Here is a 19795-nt window from a genome sequence, read left to right as displayed (position 1 = left end):
CTCTTGACCGAACTCGCTACGCAAACCATGAGCTCGCAGTACGCTTCACACGGTCGCGGCGGCGCGGGCAACATGTCCGACGCCAAGGCCTCGCCGAAACTCCAACCCTCCGATTTGGAGACCCCGACGCTCAAGACCCCGATTGTAACGACCGGCCGCGGCGGGACAGGCAACATGGCCAAGAATAACGATCCTATTGAAACTCGTTTGCGCCAAGACGTCAGACCGTGAGTCGCCTCCTACGATCAGCTTGCCATACTCCCTCACGGAATTGGATTTACTGACCTTGACTGTTGAACGCAGTGTTCCCCGTCGCTACAGCAGTGGCGCCCAGCACGCTGGTCGAGGCGGCGCTGGCAACGTTTTCAAGGACGACGCCGAGGAATTGACCCGCACCACAAGTCGCGAGCAAGCTGTTGCCGACGACGCAGAGCGTCCCGGGACTCCGTCTAAGCTCCGAAAGGGCTGGCCGTTCGGCAAGAAGGCGTAACAGGCGCGGCTTGGGTAAATCGCCTTTGCGCCCTTAGCCCTTACTGGCCTTGAGCCTTGTGCCTACCAACAGCGCAGACTAGAGTTTGTGCTATTTTTATCGGGGGTGTTCCGACAACTTCGTCATAGGTTCACAAACATATCCGTCGATATTATGCCGTGGCCCACTCTCATAACTGCCAAGTTTTTGACTACATACGAAGGAGGCATGTATTGCAACTTAGCCCGATTTTCTGAGAGCAGGGTCATATCTCCATGTGCTTGTAGAGTGATGTACAATAGTCTCTTGATTCTTTTCTGTCTACACTGAGATATACATGAACGCGCTTTAACAAGCTCTCCTGATAATGAATTTATTACTTTTAGAAATGCCTTTTAATAGCTTTCAAAGTGCTTTGGGTTTGAGCAGTGATGCGGACAACTTCCCGTCTTTTTTTCTCACTCTTTAGTGAGGCGGTGGATCTCTTCGAAAAAATGCTTCAAGTTATCGGGATTAACACCAGGAGTGATGCCTTTATAGAGGATTAGTATCTAGCTCGGCAGCAGAGTAGGATGCACTTACCATGTCCTAGATTGGCAATCCAACCCTGCTTTCTGCCGGCCCAGAACCCGTCCACGGTCCGCTGGACAGCCTTGGTGATTCCCTCCTTTGTGCCATACAAAACACCGGGGTCGGCGTTGCCCTGAAAGACGATCTTACGATCACCACGGATCTTGACGGCGTCCACCGGATCATGCAGCCAGTCAAGGCCGACAACATTATACCCCAAGCTGCAAGCCTTGTCCAAAGCATGATAGGCGCCCTTGGGGAATACTGTCATGGGAACAGACTCAAGACCGAGGCTCTTCAGCTTCCCTGGTAGCTTCTGCGCAATATGCGCAAGATAAGGCTCCGAGAACTCGCTGAATGAATCCGGTCCCAGCTCACCGGCCCACGAGTCGAACACCATAACGAGTTGAGCGCCCGCTTTGACCTGGAGAGCCAGGTGGTCCACACAGATGTCTGCAATTTTGGCCAATAGCTTCTTCGTCGCTTCGGGGTATTTGTAGATCCACGTTTTGCTCTGGGCAAAGAGCTTGGTACCGCCGCCCTCGACCATGTAGCAAAACAGCGTCCACGGCGCACCACAGAAGCCAATCAAGGGCACACGACCCTTGAGTTTCTGTCGCGTGAGCGTGATGGCTTTGTAGACATAGTCCAATTCACCGGCGACGTCAACGTTGCGCTCCATGACCAGACCGTATTGCTCGTCGTCGGGTGTCTTGAGAGGCTCCGGAAAATGCGGACCTTTCTTATCAACCATCTCAACTATCATTCCCATGGCTTGGGGAATGACCAAAATATCCGAGAATATGATGGCTGCGTCAATGAGATTGGCGTAACGGTCGATCGGCTGGAGAGTAAGGTTCGAGGCTACTTCGGGATCCCGGCAACATTCGAAAAAGTCACGACCAGCCTTTTCTTCATGGTATTCGGGAAGATAACGACCAGCTTTTCAAAGATAATTAGATTCAGTCCTTCTGATGTCGGATTTCCGCTCTGGTTTTCTCTTACCTTGCCGCATCACCCACATGGGCGGACGCTCGACGACCTCGCCTACAAGAACAGTGTCAGTTCGCATACCTCCTATACACCACCCAACCTGCAAATATCTCGCGGGTTAAAACTCATACCGCGAGCAGCACGAAGCAGTAAGTCGTTTTGCAGTGGCTTGAAATTGTGTTCCATTTTGTCAATGCAATTGGAATTATGCATGTGAATGATTTAAGAACTTCCCCGCGATAACTTGTGGAGGGGCAGTACACCTTCTAACTATAGGTAGGGTACCTCGTGGCGTCGGAGCACCTTCGGCCCGGATGCAGCAGCCACACTACCAAGAGGGCCACTACCAATCGGCTGGAGCACACGTCACGTCGCTGAGCAAGTCAGGTTTGACCACCCGTCACGAGCAACTACCCATCTCAATTCCTTGGAGACTTGCCACTCTTTGCCTGTGTGCGTACTCTTGTATAGGTTCCGACTACACATAAACACCGAGCGTCAATCTTTTCAGATATCAGCCAGCTGCACACCAAGATGTCGGAGCGAGAATACCAAATAAACCCGCTGGTCCAAGAGTCCATGATTCATAATGGGAGGGTAGGAGCAACAACCTCCATCCCGAGATAAGATGCATACTGACAGATGGCTATTATTCATAGATACTTTCGAATTACCAGAGCATAACAGCGCCCCTATTCGGCGTAACCGCTGGCGTCCTCGGCCTAGAATCATATACTGGCTTTCTTCTTTATTTTGTGCTCTCCATCGTTGCAACGGTCATGTTCTATGCCGTCCAAATAGCGCCTTCCTCGCTCGCTGCTGGAAAGGCGTCTTTTGATGCCAGCCGTTACTACTACGGCGCCGCGGGCTTCTGGACTGGCGGCATCTTCAATGGATTATCGGGCTTTATATTGACGTGGACCCTTTTCTATGGCCTAGTACAAGCCTAGGGTTAAGTAGACACCGTGTGAAATATATTTTTGGTATTATTGTAGTTGCACCAGATCTCAATTAACCTTGAACCGTGAATTGTTGCGCATGCCGACAACTTCAACAAGCCAAACAAACCACAATCAAACAGCCGTTTAGTCGACAATTTCAACCACCTTTCCAATATTCCCCTCTAGGCCCGATCTATCCTTTTTACCACCTTCTAGCAGAATTATGCGCGACCCCATTTCAATCCACTCTCGGGTATGCAACAGCTCCAATGTCACTTCAGTCGCGCAAGTGTCCTCTGAGTCTCGTGCGGCTACCGTTTCCATCTCGTCGTTCAAATTAAACACTCCAAGTTCGTCCGTTGCAGTATTTCCGGACTCTTGACCAGGCGCATGAAGATCAGTATACTGAATCTTTGAAATGCGAGCGGCGGCCCGAATACTGGCAACATACACGTTGACGAGGGCACCGATGGCAAGGGTGTTTGAGTCGAGTTCGTTGAACACAGCGGTGAACCCGCTTGCGGCCTGTAAAGAGAGACCGGTATCTAGCATGTGCTTTGATGGCACGGCCAGCACCATGCCGCGGCGAATTCGCGGCATGTTTCTGGGTGCATGGTCCTTGCCCCTATCCAAGATTAGGCCAATGGAACCCGCCTGACCTGCCTCTAGAGTTGTTACTGGAAGGCGCAAATTTCGAAGACTAACGACCTCAGCTTTTAGCCATTCGCCGGCAATCTCCGACGCGGAGATGGCATTCTTCATGGCAATTCTTGCCAGCTCTGCTGAAGCTGGGTGAGATATCGACAAGCCAAAACTGCTTGGTGACGGTCGATCCGCTGGGACAGATACTTTTCCATCTTCGTCTTCATATGGAAACGGGCCGACCACGATTCTCTCTCCAACCGTCAAACTGCCGAATCTCAGATGCCCCGAAACAACGAGACCATTCTGTGCAGTTCCGTTCTCTGTAGCCGAGCTTCCCTGAGAAATAGGCAGGTTATAAGTATCATCGATATGAAAAAGCGACTTGGGCTGTTCAGGATTCAGCACGGCGCCCACAAAGTCGTGTGGTGTAGGCGGAGGTGGCAGTGGCAGGCTTTCCAACAGAGCGTGAACCAGGCCTATGCCGGAGCCGGTCATTGCGCTAGTGAGCACAATTGGTACAATCTTAGTCAAACCGTCGGCGGTTTTCATTGCTTCGATAACTGGGCCGACCTTTAACTTGTCGCTCATGGGGATATTGACCAGCTCCCTGTGCTCTTTCTGGTCTGGCTGCAGAATTTTCGGTGCTCTTCCAGCTTCCTTCATCGCGCTTAAAACTTTGGCAAGCGTCGTTTGAAGCCCGGACTTGGAGGCCAAGTCCATTTTTGTGATGACGATGGCCATGGGAACGTCCAACTTGAGAGATAGCGTGAGATGTGCCATGACGAGGTCGACGCATGGTAATTCCACGCTATTGTTTTGCTGGCCAACAAGACCGTAGGCGGTTGAGGTCTGCTCAGAATCATCTGCTGCGATGCAGAGAATGCTCCAATGCGGCGCCCAGTTCATGAGGCCTCGAAGCACAGTTCGACGATACCGAGGATGTCCACCAGAGTCAGACACAAACAAAAGCCTACCGTCTTGCGCCTGATCATGAATATCTATCCACGATTCTATATCCGGACGAGAAAAATTGAGAATCGTACCGTCTTTGTACCCCACAAGTTCTTGCGCAATGGAGCTGGTTACGCCAGAGGCCATTTCGTGGCGGTGCTTCAAGAGACTCAACCTGCTTTTGCCTCTACCATTATCCAAGGTTCCCGTAGAGAGAGTACCGAGCAAGCTAGACTTCCCAGAAGTGGTAGGGCCCGTAAGGGTCACCCTCAACTGTGAAGTTGTAGATCTGCCACGGCTGGTGATTGCAAGGCTTTGGTGCTGTTGCTGGTTTCTGGCATTGGATCTTTGCCACCTATTCTCGGCAAACTCTGCAGTATCATGCTGCTTGAAGGATGGAGTAACCATGGCCTCTGCTACCCATAGCTTATCTTTCTTGGAGACCTGGCGAACGGCGTCGTCACCCTCGTCAACAAGATCAACAGACTCCATCCATTCGCATTCACCAACGATGACCATGCGCATGACCTCGACCGTGCAGCCTAGGCTAGCGGCCATTATTCTCAAAGTAAGTAGGCTCTCATCCATCTCGTCCTCTGTAAGTCCTACGAGCGTTCCGTCGTCGGACACGCCGATTTCATACAAAGCACCACCCGACTCTTCCAAGCCTGGGATTAAAGCAGCAAGTTGAATGGCGGAATTCAAGTCTGCATTACCATCAGGCCAATGCGGAACCACCAACTCTTTGGTTCGCGCCGCGTGGTAGGGTGAAGACTGCTGCATCCTCCAGAGAAGCTGTGTCGTCAGATGTTGGAGACGCTGCTGTCGAGTCTGGGGAGCAACAATATTTGTTGAAAGAATTGTTTTCCCAGATGTTCCAATTGCAGGTGTACCCGTATTCGATTTTATGTCTTTGATGCGGGTTGACATGTATGTAAAGGCCCTCCTCGGCCGCAATAGTAGATGCAACTTATACTCAGTAGGCCCTTCTTGAGGTTCTGCTTCTAATTTGGTGACACCGTAGTCTGATAGCAACTCATGCCTGCCGTTATCTTCTTCTTTTTGCGAAGAGCCCGACATAGATGGCTTCATAGGGTCAGCCGGGGGGATCCAAGGCGACGATACCTTCGGCGGGTCTGGATCGAAGGTAAATATGGATGCCATGGTGTTCGTTTTTTCTATTAAAGATTTGGGGAAAGCCAGAATATGATTCGATGTGGGCAAGCCCTATGTACCGTTCAGCGTGTTGTCTGGGTTGTGTGTTGTATTTGTAGATGACGGTACTCTGTAGTCATTTTGTGCCGAACGGAGAGATGGCTCCTTGTGGCGAGGAGATGATATATGAAATGCTGCAATCTATTCGAATTTTCGAATGAGGCCAAAGGAGTTGGTAGCAGATGCCGTACACGAATTTGCAGCTTGTGGTGCTTGATATACCAAGCAAGAGGTTGTGACATGTTATCGAGGACCGCGGTGTGAGTAATGATGAGGTTGGCTACAACCTGGTACCCCCCAGGGGGGACGCCATTGGCCAGCGACTTCGCTGTCGCCTGTACGGAGTACCAAACCAGGCGCATCGCTTGGTGGGGTTCTCCTCTTTCAGTTGCCTGCCCCTCTTCTTTTTCACGGGGACGCAGCTTCGGCCTTCAAACTTGCCGCCAAAGGGCATGTGGATTGCCAGCTAGTTATACAACGTTTCCCCGTGCTGGTAAATTGAGCTTTGTCCCTGTGTGATGAAATTGTACCTATGCAGGTACTTTGGGGTATGTGCCTTGCCTGACGGCCCTGCGGCTCCAAACACTGTCAATGCAGAGCCCTAGTAACATACGTCAAAAGATGGTCCAGACACTGTCCAGGCCTGATAAATACTAGTCATTTCTGGAAAAGGGCTCGCTCTGTTTTAGGTTGCTACGTGGATTCAGGTTCTGTGAGAGAAGGAGGCTGTAACTAGGTACCGTTGATCATGCTGTTAATAGCAACAGCCCCACTGCTGCCCAATCATCTTGGTAGGCGCCGCCTGATACGTTGGTCGTGCACCGTCATAACTAAACCAAGCCTCCTTGCCACCTAGGCAGGTACGCTACTTTTGTCCTCGTTCCATGTGACTTTTCCCCTTCTTGGTTCATTTTGCCTGTTTCGATCTTCCATTTCGGCCACGATATCAATCGAATCACATAGTCCACGAATACCCAATATGAAGAAGTTTGGCTTTGGCAAGAAGAGCGGCGACGACGGCGACGACGCTAGCCGCAATGCTCTCTTTGGAAGTCGCAAGAAGGGGTCAACTGGGGCTGCTCAGTCCGAGAATCCGTACGCTCAGCAAGACCCTCAAGGCACAGCCGACCCATATGCCGATTCTGCAAAGTATGCGAACGTGACGCCCTACCAACAAGCCCGCTCTCAGCTTGGAGGAGGTGGTGCACCAGGTGGTACTCCTGGTGCTGGACAACAGGATGCCCCGGACCGTGCTGGCGGTTATGGCGGATACAGCTCCGAAAAATACGGATCTGGAGGTGGCTATGGCTCAAACAGATACGAGAGCAGTGCTGGAGCAGACCGATATGGAGCATCCACCGCCGGTGCTAGAGGCCCTGGTGGCTATGGTGGCTTCGGACGGAACGATAAGGACGAGCAAGACAGCAACAGAGACGCCCTTCTTGGTGGTGCGCAGGAGAGATATGCTCAGAGACAGCAAACAGGTGCGACCAGCGGCAGTTATGGCCAAGGCGGCGCAACCACTACTTCGCAGGATAGCTACGGCGGATATGGTGACCAGCGAGAATTGACAGCAGAAGAACAAGACGAAGCCGAAACGCAAGCGATTCTTGCTGAAAAACGCCAAGTGCAACAGGAAAGTTCCGCATCAGTCTCGCGCTCAGTACAGATGGCAAGGCAAGCGAACGAAGTCGGCCGCGCCACGCTCGCGCGCCTTGGAGCACAGGGTGAACGATTGCACAACACCGAGAAGAACCTGGACCTTGCTGCCAACCAGAACAAAATTGCGCAAGATAGAGCAGCGGAGCTGAAAACGCTCAACAGGAGCATGTTTGCTGTCCATGTCTCCAACCCCTTTACATCGAAGCAGCGCCAGCAAAAGGCGGATGAGGAAGTAATGAACCGTCACCGAGCCGAGCGCGATCAGAGAGAGGCAACTCGCCGCGAGGGTTTCTCTGCTAACCAGCGCATGGAGTCGAATTTTCGTGACTTCAACACCGCCGGTGCTGGCGGACCTTGGCAGCGTACCAAAAAGGATTATGGTAAATTCAACCTGGAAGATGAAGAAGGCGCCGATGAGCTTGAGGATCAGATTGATGATGGTATCAATGAGCTCGAAGGTCAGGTTTCCATGATGAACATGGTTGGTCGTGCCATCGGAAAGGAGGTTGATTCACAGAACAAACAAATTGACAGAATCATGTCAAAGGTTAGCATGCCAGCCGTGTGTTCAGCCAGGTTACTAATCATTGGTTATAGAGCGATGCTGTGGATGATGCCACTCGCATGAACCGCGAGAGATTGGCCCGCATCAAATAATCGAGCCACTGCGCTATTGGGCCTGAGAAATCTAGATCGCTGTTTGAACACGTGCTCATGCTTTGCGCCAGAACGCTAGAGTATGTGTTGCCTTCGGTACCGGTTTTGACGTTACCTCATCATCTAGGCCAGAGTGGCATTAGTTGTTGACTTAGGCTTGGTTCTGGGAAACTGATGGGGGAAATCTTTGAATGGGAATCTGGATAAAAGCGGCTACATTCTCAATCCTGCTCTATATTACTTCTTATTCTTCTCAAACGTAGTGTCGACGAAAGCTGGTTGATACAAAAATCGCACATGATAGTGAACGTTTCTGACAAGCAACATCTGAATTACCTTAATACTTGCTGCTAGGTAGTGGAAAATATACCTTTATTTACATGTTCCTCGCACATAAACTTAGGTAGCCCCCACTTTTCACGTGTAGCCCACAAAAGCTCAAAGCATTGATAGCTACTTCATTCATCCAAGCCATCAAATGAACAATAATTTTCCTCAGCAGTAACATGGCGTCCGCAGAAAATGGTAGCCAGCCTGCCAAAAAACGAAAAACTGGCGGCCAAGGTCTCAACATAATCAGCCTTGGCAATGGCAAAACACTTTCATTGGACGGGTACCTAGGCCCGCTCAAATCAAAGCCGCCTCTCAAACCCATTGCAGAGAGCGAAAGAAAAACGACAGACGATAAACCTGACAAGGATATCTCGAAAAGACCCGACACAAAGAGTCCACACTCCAAATCAAATAATGTTGGGGGCGGAGCTCTTCTGCAAGCGAGGCAAGCACTTCCCATTTGGCGACACAGAAAAGAAATTCTAGAGCCTTTGCGTGGATCTGGGAACAATATCCTCGTTTTGGTTGGTGAGACTGGATCTGGCAAAAGTACACAAGTTCCTCAGTTTTTATCCGAAGAGCCTTGGTGTAGGCGTCAAAAAGTTAAACTTGCAGGCTCATCAGATGAAGTTTTTGTCGGTGGCATGGTCGCCATTACTCAGCCAAGACGAGTCGCTGCCACAACTCTGGCGCACCGTGTGGCCCAAGAAGCAGGAACGCCATTGGGAAAATGGAGAAAAGATGGCAAAGTTGGATACTCCGTTCGATTCGACCACCAGGTGCCCAAGGGCGCCAAAATCAAATTCCTCACTGAGGGCACATTGCTTCAGGAACTCCTGCGCGACCCATACCTGAGAAAATACAGTGCCGTCATTGTTGATGAAATCCACGAACGCAGCCTAGATGCTGATCTATTAGTTGGCTTCCTAAAGAAAATTTTGATCGCAGGGCCGAAGCATCGTGGCGGCGCTCCGCTCAAAGTCGTCATTATGAGTGCTACTGTCAATATCGAAGCTATCAGGGGGTTCTTTGACGACGATGCAATATTACAGCACAATCACAAAGGTGCTGATATGTTACAGATCGAGGGTCGACAATTTCCCGTCGAGGTTCAGCACGAATCTCGGCCCGTTGCCGATCTGCAGGACGCGCTGTTGAAACGCATCTTTAAAATACACACGGAAGAGCCGCTTCCTGGCGATATCCTGGCATTTCTTACGGGACAAGAGGAGATCATCATGGCCCAAAAATTGATCGAAGAGTATTGCGCAAGCCTTGCCTCCAACGTGCCGAAGATTAAAGCGGTACCCCTATATGGGCAGCTGTCGATTGAAGCCCAACAAGAGGCTTTTCTTCCTGTTAAGAACAGGTTCACACGAAAAGTTGTCCTCGCAACGAATATTGCAGAAACATCGGTCACAGTATCCGGTGTTCGATATGTGGTGGACGGCGGGAAAGCGAAGATGAAACAGTTCCGCCCGCGATTGGGCCTGGAATCGCTACTCGCTAAGCCCATCTCTAGATCATCAGCAATCCAAAGAACGGGTCGTGCCGGCCGTGAAGGGCCTGGAAAATGCTACCGTCTCTACACTGAGGCGAGTTTCGATTCGCTGCAGTCGGCTGATCTCCCAGAGATCCTCCGCAACGACGTTCTCAGCGCAGTCCTCACGATGAAGGCACGCGGGATTCAGGATGTTTTCTCCTTTCCTCTAATGGATTCTCCGGAAACGGAAGCAATCGAACGTGCTTTGGTGCATCTGCACTTTCTTGGGGCGCTGGATGACGATGGGAATATTAATAGTGTTGGAGAGACCATGGCCAAGCTGCCCCTCTCGGCTCCTTTAGGCGCTGTTCTGATTGCGGCCTCAAACCCAGAATACGACTGCCTACTGGAGGTCATTGATGTTGTATCATGTATCACGGCAGGCGAGGACATTTTCCTGGCTGTGCATCTGGAAGAAGGCCAGGAAGAGGTCGAGGAATCTCGAAAGGAGCTTCAACGACGCGAAGGCGACATCATCACATACCTCACCACCATGCAGCAATACACAGCTGAAAACGCCGACCGAAATGAGTGGTGTAAGAAGCGAAAGCTCAACACACGCACCATGAAGCAGGCGCTGAATATTCGAAGACAGCTTCGCGGCATGTGCGTTAAGGAAAAGCTCTTCAATGAGGCGCCGCCGGCTGACCCGCAGCCATTCACCCCAACATCTCCGGGGCGCGCCGAGACAATTCTCAAATGCTTTATCCGTGGGTTTGCAATGAAGACAGCAATGCTCGCACCAGATGCAAGCTATGTGACCAGCCAGGGCAAGCATGTTGTGGCCATACACCCGGCAAGTGTGCTCCACGGGCGAAGGGTAGAAGCCATCATGTTTCTTGAGCAGGTTTACACCAAGAAGAACTATGCGAAGAAGGTCAGCGTTATTCAGACGACGTGGCTCGTCGAGGCATTAGAGCGAAAGTACAAACGATAATAGATGGCAAGAAAGTCGCAGAAGGTGCAGAGTCTAGTTCATAAAATTTATACCCATAGTGTACACAGAGCCCATTCAAATCACCTGATTCCACACTTACTCGCCCCTGCGATGTTTCTCTATCGATTGCATCAAGTCGTAAAGCTGATACACTTGCTCATCACTCAGCTTTGCCAGCTTACCCTCGTCAATTTTGTCGCCAATCCAGGCATCACCCTCAATCTTTTGCGCGTACATTTGCCACTCCGTCAAGAAGCCAATCTTCAGCCTATTCATCAGCATCCTCACCTAGCACACACAGTCAATGGGTTGATTTTGGACATCGGCTTACCAGATGCGCTGGGTTGTCGACTTTGCGGTGCGCCCGAAACTCGGCCTTGATGTACTCGTCGCCCAGGACGCGCAGCTCCGCCGGGAGAAACTTGCGGTGCGCGCGCAAGAGGCGTCGGTAGAGTGGAATCGGTGGCAGCAAGGCCATGGGGTCAGGTCGAAGACCCTTCTGTGTGGACGCGGCTTTGGCGAGTCTGGCTAGTGACGGACGCATGGCGATGATTGAGGTGTAACTAGTGGGCAAGTGACAAAAGGGGAAATGGACGCAAAGCGACGTAATACAGAGAGCGCGTGTATTGCAGCTCGAAAGTTCAGATAAGAAAGTTGCAAGTGTAAAAAATCAAATCAATTTGTTCACTTGAGACCAACGCTGTCGAGAAAGCTGTGCTAGAAGAGATGTTCAAATAGGAAAAGTATTGAGAAACCTCTCGGCGCAGTCCCAGGTGGCAGCAGCTCGAGCCCGAATTTTCGGCCCCACAACAAAATCAGAACTCAGAATCACCGCATTTTCAAGGCACCTGGTAGCAGCTACACGCTGGATTCAATTTCTAGATAATTTTTTTTTCTTTCAAAACTCCGCCATGTCATTCTCCTTTGGCTTCGCCGGGGCCGACATAGACTCGGCGGAGACTCGGCAGCCCGCCGCCCGCAGGGCGGCGGCGGCCTCGACAGCTGGCGCATTTCCCGTCCCCGGAGAGCCTCAGCTGCCCGCCGCATGCCATGACATTGGTCAGATGCTCGCCGCGATGCCCTCCAAGATCGCGTACAGCCTGCTGGACGTGACCCTCGATGACGGAAGCGTCGTGCGGCTGCCCCGCCGCGAGCTTTGGGATGTGCGGGTGCAGCTCATGGCGGAAGAGGAGGAGGACGCGGAGCACAGCGTCCACGCCGACGGCTCCGGCCTGGGCGCCCATGATGTCAAGACGGGCGTGTATGAGGGTGGGTTCAAGAGCTGGGAGAGCAGCGTAGACTTGGTCAAAGTGCTGGCTGCGCAGGGTAAAGTGTCTGCTGCTGAACATCTGCCGATGAGAATTATAGAGGTACGTCGCACAAGCAAAGAACCCTCGCCTATCTTATGCCTCTTGGTTCCAAAAACTTGCAAGGAAATTCACTCTAACATGAACTCAGTTTGGCTGCGGAACGGCCTTGCCCTCCGTTTCCCTCTTCCAATGGACAATAGAGGCCACCACGCCAACAACTGCCGCAACCCGCCAGCCAACATCCTTTGTTGTAGCAGACTACAACCCTACCGTCGTGCAGCTCGTCACGCTGCCCAACTTCATTCTCGCATGGGCTCTTTCCACCCGTGAACACACACCTGCCTTACGCAACGCCTTCTCCATCGACGACGAGCTGGAGCTTCTCCCTGAGGTGGTTGCGGCGTTCCAGTCCTACCTCATCGCTAACCGCATTTCTCTTACATTCCTCTCTGGAGCGTGGTCCCCCGAGTTTATTGAGCTCGTTTATAGCATCATCCCCGATGACGCGACTGGCTCGGGTGCTGCCGCTGCCACATTGTTACTCGGCGCAGAAACAATTTACTCGCCGTTTGCGCTGCAGGCATTTACGGAAGCTACGTTTTCAATATTGCGACGAGAAAAGTCGAAGCAAAACGCATCGCCGGCGGTCGCGCTGGTGGCTGCCAAAAGGCTGTATTTCGGTGTTGGGGGCTCCTTGGATGACTTTGTTGAACAGGCGCGCAGTCGTGGGAGCGAGGTCATAACTTTGCGTGAAGAATCGGACGGCGTGCGACGTGGCGTTGTAAAATGCACCTTGCCAGAGTAGACCACAATGAAATACAACCAAGGAGAACATATGAAGAGATGATGTTGCATCACAATGCACAACGCTGAAATTGCTCAAGTTGTATTCCAATCCAGTTAACTTGCCCAAGGGTATTTGGTGAAAACAACAACGCCGTACAACCTGCCTCAAATACCTACCCAACTCTCATTGCAATCATGCGCCACCTGACCGTTCTCATAATTCATATCTTCAAAGCCTCATTACTTGGCTTTCTTCTGCAACTTCTCCGAGCACACTGGACAGTACCAAGTGCCATTTGGTTCGCTTTTTAGTCCAACGCAGGACCAATGGAACCACTCGTAAGGACAGTTGTCATTGTCGCACGCAACCATGTCGCCGTAGCTAACATGGTGGCATAAGCAGTATTTCTTATCATCGCCGCCTTCTTCCTCTTCTTCCTCGTCATCATCATCAACGTCACAAATGACTTCATCGCCATCAGCATCTTTGCTATCAGCGGCAGACCCAGAGCGCCGGGCAGCATCGTCGCCGCTGCCACTCTCGGCCTCTGACAAGTCACTTTCTGCTGTCGAGGCTGGCGAGGTTCTAGCAGAGGCTTTCTTGACGCGGGATAGCTTGGACTTATGTGGGGGTTTCTTGCGGTTCGGCGCAGTGGGTGTGCCTCGTCGACTGCCTGGCCCGTTTCCTAACTTGGTTGTTGTGGCCCTTGGGCCAGCACTGCCAGCTCGGACGGCCCCATTAGGACCAGTCGCGGGGTTGTTCTTCGTGGTTCCTGGGCCTAGAGATGAGTGTCGTGCAAGCCCGCTCGACGTGGTTGGGGCGGTGCCTGCTCCGGGGGCTACCCTAGGTCCTCGCTTCGTGGCCGGTCCTGCAGAGCCCTCCCTATGTCTATTAATAATAATGCTCGCAGCAGGAGTTGCCGGTGCTGAAGCAGCATGTGGCTGATTTGGTGGCTGCTGCTGTTGTGGTGTTTGCGCTTGACGTATATGCGGATGTGTGGGTAGTCGAGCCAATGCAGGATTGGATCCAGTGCTGATGGGAGCGAGAGTCGGGCCTACCGTCATACTCGAGGGATTGCTTGTCCGAATCGACGGCGCGGCAATGTTGGCAGCGCTGGGACGTAGCAATGACGGAACCTCATCGGGGTCGTTGAATCCGGGCTCAGCCCGGTCATACAACAGTTTTATTTGTATGTCGAGACTGCGTAGATGCTTGTCCATGGTCACTTGCAGCTTTCGTGCCAGATCAATCTTCTCCTGAGCAAGACGGTCGGCTTTGGCGTAATTCTCTCGGATTTGGGAGCGCAATAAGTCTTCTCTGGGGTTCGGTTCATGACTGCCATTGGTTTTGATCCATTTCTGAATCTTAGCGTCGCGGTCTTCGATCATCCGGATGCATTCGTTATAATGTCGGTCCTTCTCTGCGATCTCATCCTGCATAAAGCGAATCTCCTCGGGGAAATTCTGAACGCGGTTGATCCAATCATCGAGTATTAAGCTCGGGTCGAGGGGCTCAGCTTGAGGCATCCTCTTGACGAAATCGATGGACAAGTCGTCTCTGGGCATCGTTAACAACTTGGGCGCTGAAAAGCGCGAAGGAGAGGCACAAAGCAGGCGACGCAGGACTCTTGCGTTGAACAGCACGTAGTTATAGAGCCACGAGGCTCAAAATGGCAGAGCTAGAGGCCAGGGAAAGGAATGAGAGGTGGACAGAAGTGTAGAAAGAGCAAAATTAAGCCAAGCAAAATCAGATTGACGAGAGGTGGGCTGGGATCAGGATGACATGGGGCCACTTTAGCAAGCCGTCGGCGGCTGCAGCTAATAAATATGGCTAGCCGACGGAATCCACTACCTTTGGGACAATGGAGGGGTGATGAGGCAGAAATAAAAGATGAAAAATGTTTGGTGTAGTAGCAAGGGCCATACATATGCAATGTCAGGCGTGACAATCAATTCCGCAAATCTGCTCGTCTCGGCGTAACCTGGGAGTTGGGCGAGATGGTGTGGTTGTCACGAGCAACGCAACTTTGCGCAGCCTGCGATGGTGCCCGCGAACGGAAGCGGCACAGGGACAGAAAAAAAGCAGGCGCGGGTCGCAAGAAAGTGCAATCAACTTACCTCAGACAGGGGAACCCTTGCCTGCGATCCCAGGATGAAGGATGAACTGGGAGCCAGTGTGGCTTTGCGGTTGAATGCGATGAAGAGTGAAGGATTGGACCAGCTGCGCAAGGCACTCACTTTCTGGATGGGATGGGAAAGTGCGGGATGTCGGGGCCACGGAAAAATAGCGATGCGATTAGTGGACGCAGGCAAGGCGCAGGCAGACAGGTCAGAAAGGCAGACAGGCCGATGGACGCCTGCGCAAGCGACCACTTTCGAGACAAACTTGTGGTTGCGGCGAGTTGGTGGCCTCGCTCCATGCCCTCCAGATGGCGCTATATTCCAATCAGGCTAGCCCAGAGCCCGCCACTGAGCGAGTTGTGCTGGATTGGAGTTGAGCGCTTCCTTTCACTGAAATGTACCAAGGTACTCACTCTTCTCACGACCCTTCATACCCTCGCCTGATTCTGCACAACTCCATTGCAATCGCGACAACACAGTTTAGACTCGTGTGTAGGAACTGAAATTGACCCTTCTCCGACTCTCAGCCATTTCGACTTGCGAAACATTACGCACCGTTCCGCCTTTCCCACCTCTGTGCTGGTCCGGCCTGTCTGTCTCTGATTGAGACTAAAACCTCAACTGCCCACGTCGAGTTGCAAGGGCGAGATAACATCGCGCATTATTCGAATACGTATCTCAGCAGTGTAGCTGCAACTGACTGCCAAAGAACCCTCATTTGGTCGTCCTGGAGCCTCGCCAGCAGGCCTCCGAGCCATGGATGCATACCGGTTTCGCGTCCCCAAGCCCAACTATCTCCCTCACAAGCAAGATGTCGACATTGACATTGTCGAAGAGTATGGCTCGCCGCTTGGGCTTGCTAGCGACATGGAAAATGCCAAATTCTACAGCAAATGCAAGCGCATAGCGGAGGAATCCGGCATCACCCGACCAAAAGGCTACAACGTCTCATTTCACTGCAACCCGGACATGGAGAAGCACCACTTTGGCATGACGCACCCTATGAAGCCCTGGCGCCTCACCCTTTCCAAGTCCCTCATCTACTCGTATGGCATGTCATTCGCTATGGACAACTATGTGTCGCGTGCAGCCACGTACGAGGAGCTGGCTACGTTTCACTCAACCGACTACCTGGACTTCCTCGGCACCGTTCTCCCGGAGCCTGTTCCGCGCGATCTCGAGAACCAAAATCCAGATCTCAAATTTAATCTTGGAGGCTCTGACTGTCCACTATTTGACGGACTCTACGACTACTGCTCCATGTCGGCGGGTGGCGCGCTCGACGGCGCACGCAAGCTCTGCTCCAAGCAGTCGGACATTGCTATTGCCTGGGGCGGTGGCCTGCACCACGCGAAAAAGGCCGAGGCGTCCGGCTTTTGCTATATCAACGACATTGTCGTTGCCATCCTCCAGCTCTTGCGATACTACCCCCGCGTTCTCTACATTGACATTGATGTGCACCACGGCGATGGTGTGGAGGAGGCCTTCTTCTCGACCGACCGCGTTATGACTGTCTCCTTCCACAAGTACGACCCCAACAATTTCTTTCCCGGCACAGGTGCGCTCGACGACAATGGGCCTAAGAGCGAGCATAATCCCGGCGCGCACCACGCCGTCAACGTGCCCCTTAATGACGGCATCACTGACGAGCAGTACGAGTGGCTCTTCAACACCATCATCGGCCGCATTGTCGAAAAGTTCCGCCCCGGTGCCATTGCACTACAGTGCGGCGCCGACTCCCTGGCTGGCGACCGTCTTGGCCGCTTTAACCTGCAGGTCCAAGGCCACGGCGCCTGCGTCAAGTTCTGCAAAAAATACAACCTCCCCCTCATCCTCTTTGGCGGCGGCGGCTACACGCCGCGCAATGTCGCTCGCGCATGGGCCTACGAGACGTCTATTGCCATCGGCTGTGACGACAAGATCAATCCGATCCTGCCACAGCATGTGCCTTGGCGCGAACAATTTCGCCAGGACACGCTCTTTCCCACGCTGGAGCAGATCCTCGGCGAGCCTCGCACCAACCGCAACTCGCAGAAGCGCCTGCAAGATATCCTCCAGCACGTCACCGAGCAGCTGCGCTTCGTCCAGGCCGCGCCCAGCGTCCAGATGCAGGCCATCCCACCCGACCTTGGCGGCATCCGCGAGGACGTCGAGCAGCGTCTCAAGGAGGAGAATGAGGAGCGGAGCAATGAGCTGCGGTTAGCAAGAGAGTCGGGCACTGCTGTACCGATGGAGCTTTAGATGTAGTAGAACGGGGGGGAGGATGGATAGTTGGCCAGAAAAGCTAGGGGCCTCAGTTGGGCTGAAACAGTCCCAAGCAAATCAAATGGAAGTTGAGTTCTCCTTGTCAAAGTACACTCAGTGTCCTTACCATGTGCACTTGCCCACATACATAACCTATGGGTTATTGAGGTGGATGTTGCTATGAAAGTCAAACTCACCAGTACAAAGCAGTCAATGTATACAATTCACAAGCCTGTCGCACGTAAACTCGTACCAAGATAAAATCAATTGCGAGAATTAACTAGGTAGCCAAATAAAAACAAGTTCCTATTTCGAAACCAACCCCAACCCCACTGGAGTCTTGTGCGCAGTTCACGCAGGATGAACTGCAAGGTGCTCAAGGAATCGTTAGGACAAAGCAGGATCCGAAAAGGAGATAAACCATTCAACAACGCCGCTCGCGATTAATAGAGTATAGCCAATTATCACAGCGCAGTATATCCAAGGTGGCGCTGTTGTGTTCCGAAATCCTACATCATCCACATCAACCAGCCCGCGAACACTAGACACAAGTTGGATCAAACACACTTGCGTCTCGAATCATGGATGGATCTAGATCCCCGACCATATTTCAGCCCTCGAGTGGTGCCTCTACCGAAAAGAATATTCACATTAAGATCCAAGGAGAAATAGCGATTTTGCTGCTGCACGATGGCGCCGCGGTGCTTAGTAGTAGCGGATGATGGCATTCTTGCCTGAGGCCACACCGGTCTGTCATTCGCAGTTAGTATGATTTGCCATCTGTAGCAGCACGGGGACACTTACCGTGCAACCGCCGTCGCCGCCAATCCACTGGCCGTTGTGGTAGCCGCATTTAGTGTTACCGCCGATAATCTCCATGTTAAAGTCGGGCTGGGCAGAGGAGGTAGGCTTGTTCAGGAACAGAGAGATGTAAGTGATGCCGTCGTCAGCCTTGCCGACACCAGCAATAACGGCAGCCCAGTTACCACGGTCGTTGGGAGACGTGGGGCTCTGCCAGAGGCAGGCATCCTTGGCTGCGACGCCCTTGGGGTTGATGTAGTACTGAGCCGAAGTCCTCTTGCCCTCCCACTGATAGTAATTAGACTGGCTAGGGTTGGTGAGGGGCACAGTCTGGCCTGCCTCAGCCACAGTAGGGATGTTCATGTTCTCGTTACCCGGGTAGTTGGTACGGCAGGTAGAAACAACTTGGTCGAGATCGTTCTGGATGGAGACACCACCCTCGCCAGCAGTGCAAAGCTGCTTGACGCTCTCGCGAGTGAGCTCGAGGTAGCCATCCTGGTTGCAGTAGATACCACCAACGGACTGTCCAGTAGCACCCTGGATTGTGGGCCATTGACTCTTCTGGTAACCGGGCTTGCAGGCATATGAGCACATGCAGCCGGAGGTACAGGAACCGCCTTTAACGGCCTCAACAATATTGTCGAAGCTGACCGCGTTGGGGTAGTTGGCCACCTTCTGGATACCAGCCCAGCCACCGATGCCCATCCAAGAGACAGGAACTGCGCCATACTTGGAGGGGAATTCGGAGCACGGGACTTTCCCGCTGGGGAACTCGATATTCTCACCACCCGAGCTGCTGGCATCGCCGTCATCGCTAGAAGCAGCGTTGCCAACAGGAGCGGCAGCAGTAGAGCTGGGGGGAGGGGGAGGCGGAGTCGATGTCGTGGTCGGGGGAGGGGGAGGCGGGGTGGTCGTGGTGGTGGTCGACTTGGACTCGATGAACTGCGCGCCGACATCCTTGGTGGTGGAGGGAGCAGGAGGAGGCGTGTAAGTCGGGGTCGATTCGCCAACGATGATGTAGTCACCGTTGTCCAGGCCCTTCTTGGCCTCCGTGGCGTCGACGAATTTGTTGCCGAGCTGGTAGACAATTTTGGTAGGGCCAGCAACGACCTTGGTCACGACGTCGGGCTCGCGCTTGTCGACCTTGGTGGCATCCTTCTTGACGTGCAGATGGCGGTGACCGTGGTGGTGAGACGAGGCAGTGACCGTCGCGGCGAGGGTGACCGCGAGGGTCAATTGGATGAAGGTCTTCATAATGATAAAATGCCTATCGAAGAATATGTCAGCATCATACCAGGAGAAACAACGTTGTCGCACAGCCGGATGATTGCTGTTAGAAATATATGCTTGGCTAGGAGCCCCAACTTATAAGGGCATCGCGCAACCAAGAGGAAATGATCCCATCAGTGGGTTCAAATCACACCGCGGAGCTGCAGCATATCAGAGCCGAGAGCCACACACCTGAGAGGACTATAACGATAACCGAGTAAATATAGGGTTCGAAAGCGAAGGGATTGAGCGAAAGAGCGGAGGTGGAGGGAGTAGGCCAGTTAAAGGAGCGTGGTAGAGAGCAAGAACTCTCAGTTGGACGAAGTTGACGGCGCGACGAAGATGGAA

General features: G+C 52.6%; 10 protein-coding genes across 10 annotated transcripts; 5 read left to right on the top strand and 5 right to left on the bottom strand.

Annotated features, from left to right (window-relative positions):
* Positions 1-27: 27 nt before the first annotated feature.
* On the top strand, positions 28-490 carry ISF_04783 (hypothetical protein; the record flags this gene model as incomplete). Its single annotated transcript, XM_018848388.1, has 2 exons — positions 28-227; positions 304-490. 2 exons carry the CDS (start codon positions 28-30, stop codon positions 488-490), a joined length of 387 nt encoding a protein of 128 aa, XP_018704723.1.
* Positions 491-927: 437 nt separating this feature from the next.
* On the bottom strand, positions 928-2218 carry ISF_04782 (uroporphyrinogen decarboxylase; the record flags this gene model as incomplete). The annotated part of the gene is made up of 4 exons (XM_018848387.1): positions 928-1001; positions 1052-1981; positions 2045-2086; positions 2164-2218. The coding sequence occupies 4 exons, from the start codon at positions 2216-2218 to the stop codon at positions 928-930; spliced, it is 1101 nt and encodes a 366-aa protein (XP_018704722.1).
* Positions 2219-3117: 899 nt separating this feature from the next.
* On the bottom strand, positions 3118-5733 carry ISF_04781 (Protein synthesis factor, GTP-binding protein; the record flags this gene model as incomplete). The annotated part of the gene is made up of 1 exon (XM_018848386.1): positions 3118-5733. The coding sequence occupies one exon, from the start codon at positions 5731-5733 to the stop codon at positions 3118-3120; it is 2616 nt and encodes an 871-aa protein (XP_018704721.1).
* A 1030-nt stretch (positions 5734-6763) lies between these two features.
* On the top strand, positions 6764-8103 carry ISF_04780 (plasma membrane SNARE protein (Sec9); the record flags this gene model as incomplete). Its single annotated transcript, XM_018848385.1, has 2 exons — positions 6764-7993; positions 8044-8103. 2 exons carry the CDS (start codon positions 6764-6766, stop codon positions 8101-8103), a joined length of 1290 nt encoding a protein of 429 aa, XP_018704720.1.
* A 506-nt stretch (positions 8104-8609) lies between these two features.
* ISF_04779 (Helicase-associated domain protein) lies at positions 8610-10916 on the top strand (the record flags this gene model as incomplete). Its single annotated transcript, XM_018848384.1, has 1 exon — positions 8610-10916. The coding sequence occupies one exon, from the start codon at positions 8610-8612 to the stop codon at positions 10914-10916; it is 2307 nt and encodes a 768-aa protein (XP_018704719.1).
* Positions 10917-11012: 96 nt separating this feature from the next.
* ISF_04778 (acn9 family domain containing protein) lies at positions 11013-11460 on the bottom strand (the record flags this gene model as incomplete). Its single annotated transcript, XM_018848383.1, has 2 exons — positions 11013-11177; positions 11248-11460. The coding sequence occupies 2 exons, from the start codon at positions 11458-11460 to the stop codon at positions 11013-11015; spliced, it is 378 nt and encodes a 125-aa protein (XP_018704718.1).
* A 367-nt stretch (positions 11461-11827) lies between these two features.
* Positions 11828-13031, top strand: ISF_04777 (hypothetical protein; the record flags this gene model as incomplete). The annotated part of the gene is made up of 2 exons (XM_018848382.1): positions 11828-12286; positions 12375-13031. 2 exons carry the CDS (start codon positions 11828-11830, stop codon positions 13029-13031), a joined length of 1116 nt encoding a protein of 371 aa, XP_018704717.1.
* Positions 13032-13252: 221 nt separating this feature from the next.
* ISF_04776 (PHD finger domain protein) lies at positions 13253-14578 on the bottom strand (the record flags this gene model as incomplete). The annotated part of the gene is made up of 1 exon (XM_018848381.1): positions 13253-14578. The coding sequence occupies one exon, from the start codon at positions 14576-14578 to the stop codon at positions 13253-13255; it is 1326 nt and encodes a 441-aa protein (XP_018704716.1).
* Positions 14579-15889: 1311 nt separating this feature from the next.
* On the top strand, positions 15890-17374 carry ISF_04775 (histone deacetylase phd1; the record flags this gene model as incomplete). The annotated part of the gene is made up of 1 exon (XM_018848380.1): positions 15890-17374. One exon carries the CDS (start codon positions 15890-15892, stop codon positions 17372-17374), a length of 1485 nt encoding a protein of 494 aa, XP_018704715.1.
* Positions 17375-18082: 708 nt separating this feature from the next.
* On the bottom strand, positions 18083-19432 carry ISF_04774 (SUN domain-containing protein; the record flags this gene model as incomplete). Its single annotated transcript, XM_018848379.1, has 2 exons — positions 18083-18127; positions 18182-19432. 2 exons carry the CDS (start codon positions 19430-19432, stop codon positions 18083-18085), a joined length of 1296 nt encoding a protein of 431 aa, XP_018704714.1.
* Positions 19433-19795: the final 363 nt, after the last annotated feature.

The sequence above is a fragment of the Cordyceps fumosorosea genome, assembly GCF_001636725.1.
Source record: "Cordyceps fumosorosea ARSEF 2679 chromosome Unknown scaffold_10, whole genome shotgun sequence".
NCBI classification, from domain to species: Eukaryota; Fungi; Ascomycota; class Sordariomycetes; order Hypocreales; family Cordycipitaceae; genus Cordyceps; species Cordyceps fumosorosea.
This window is presented reverse-complemented; position numbering and strand designations above follow the sequence as displayed.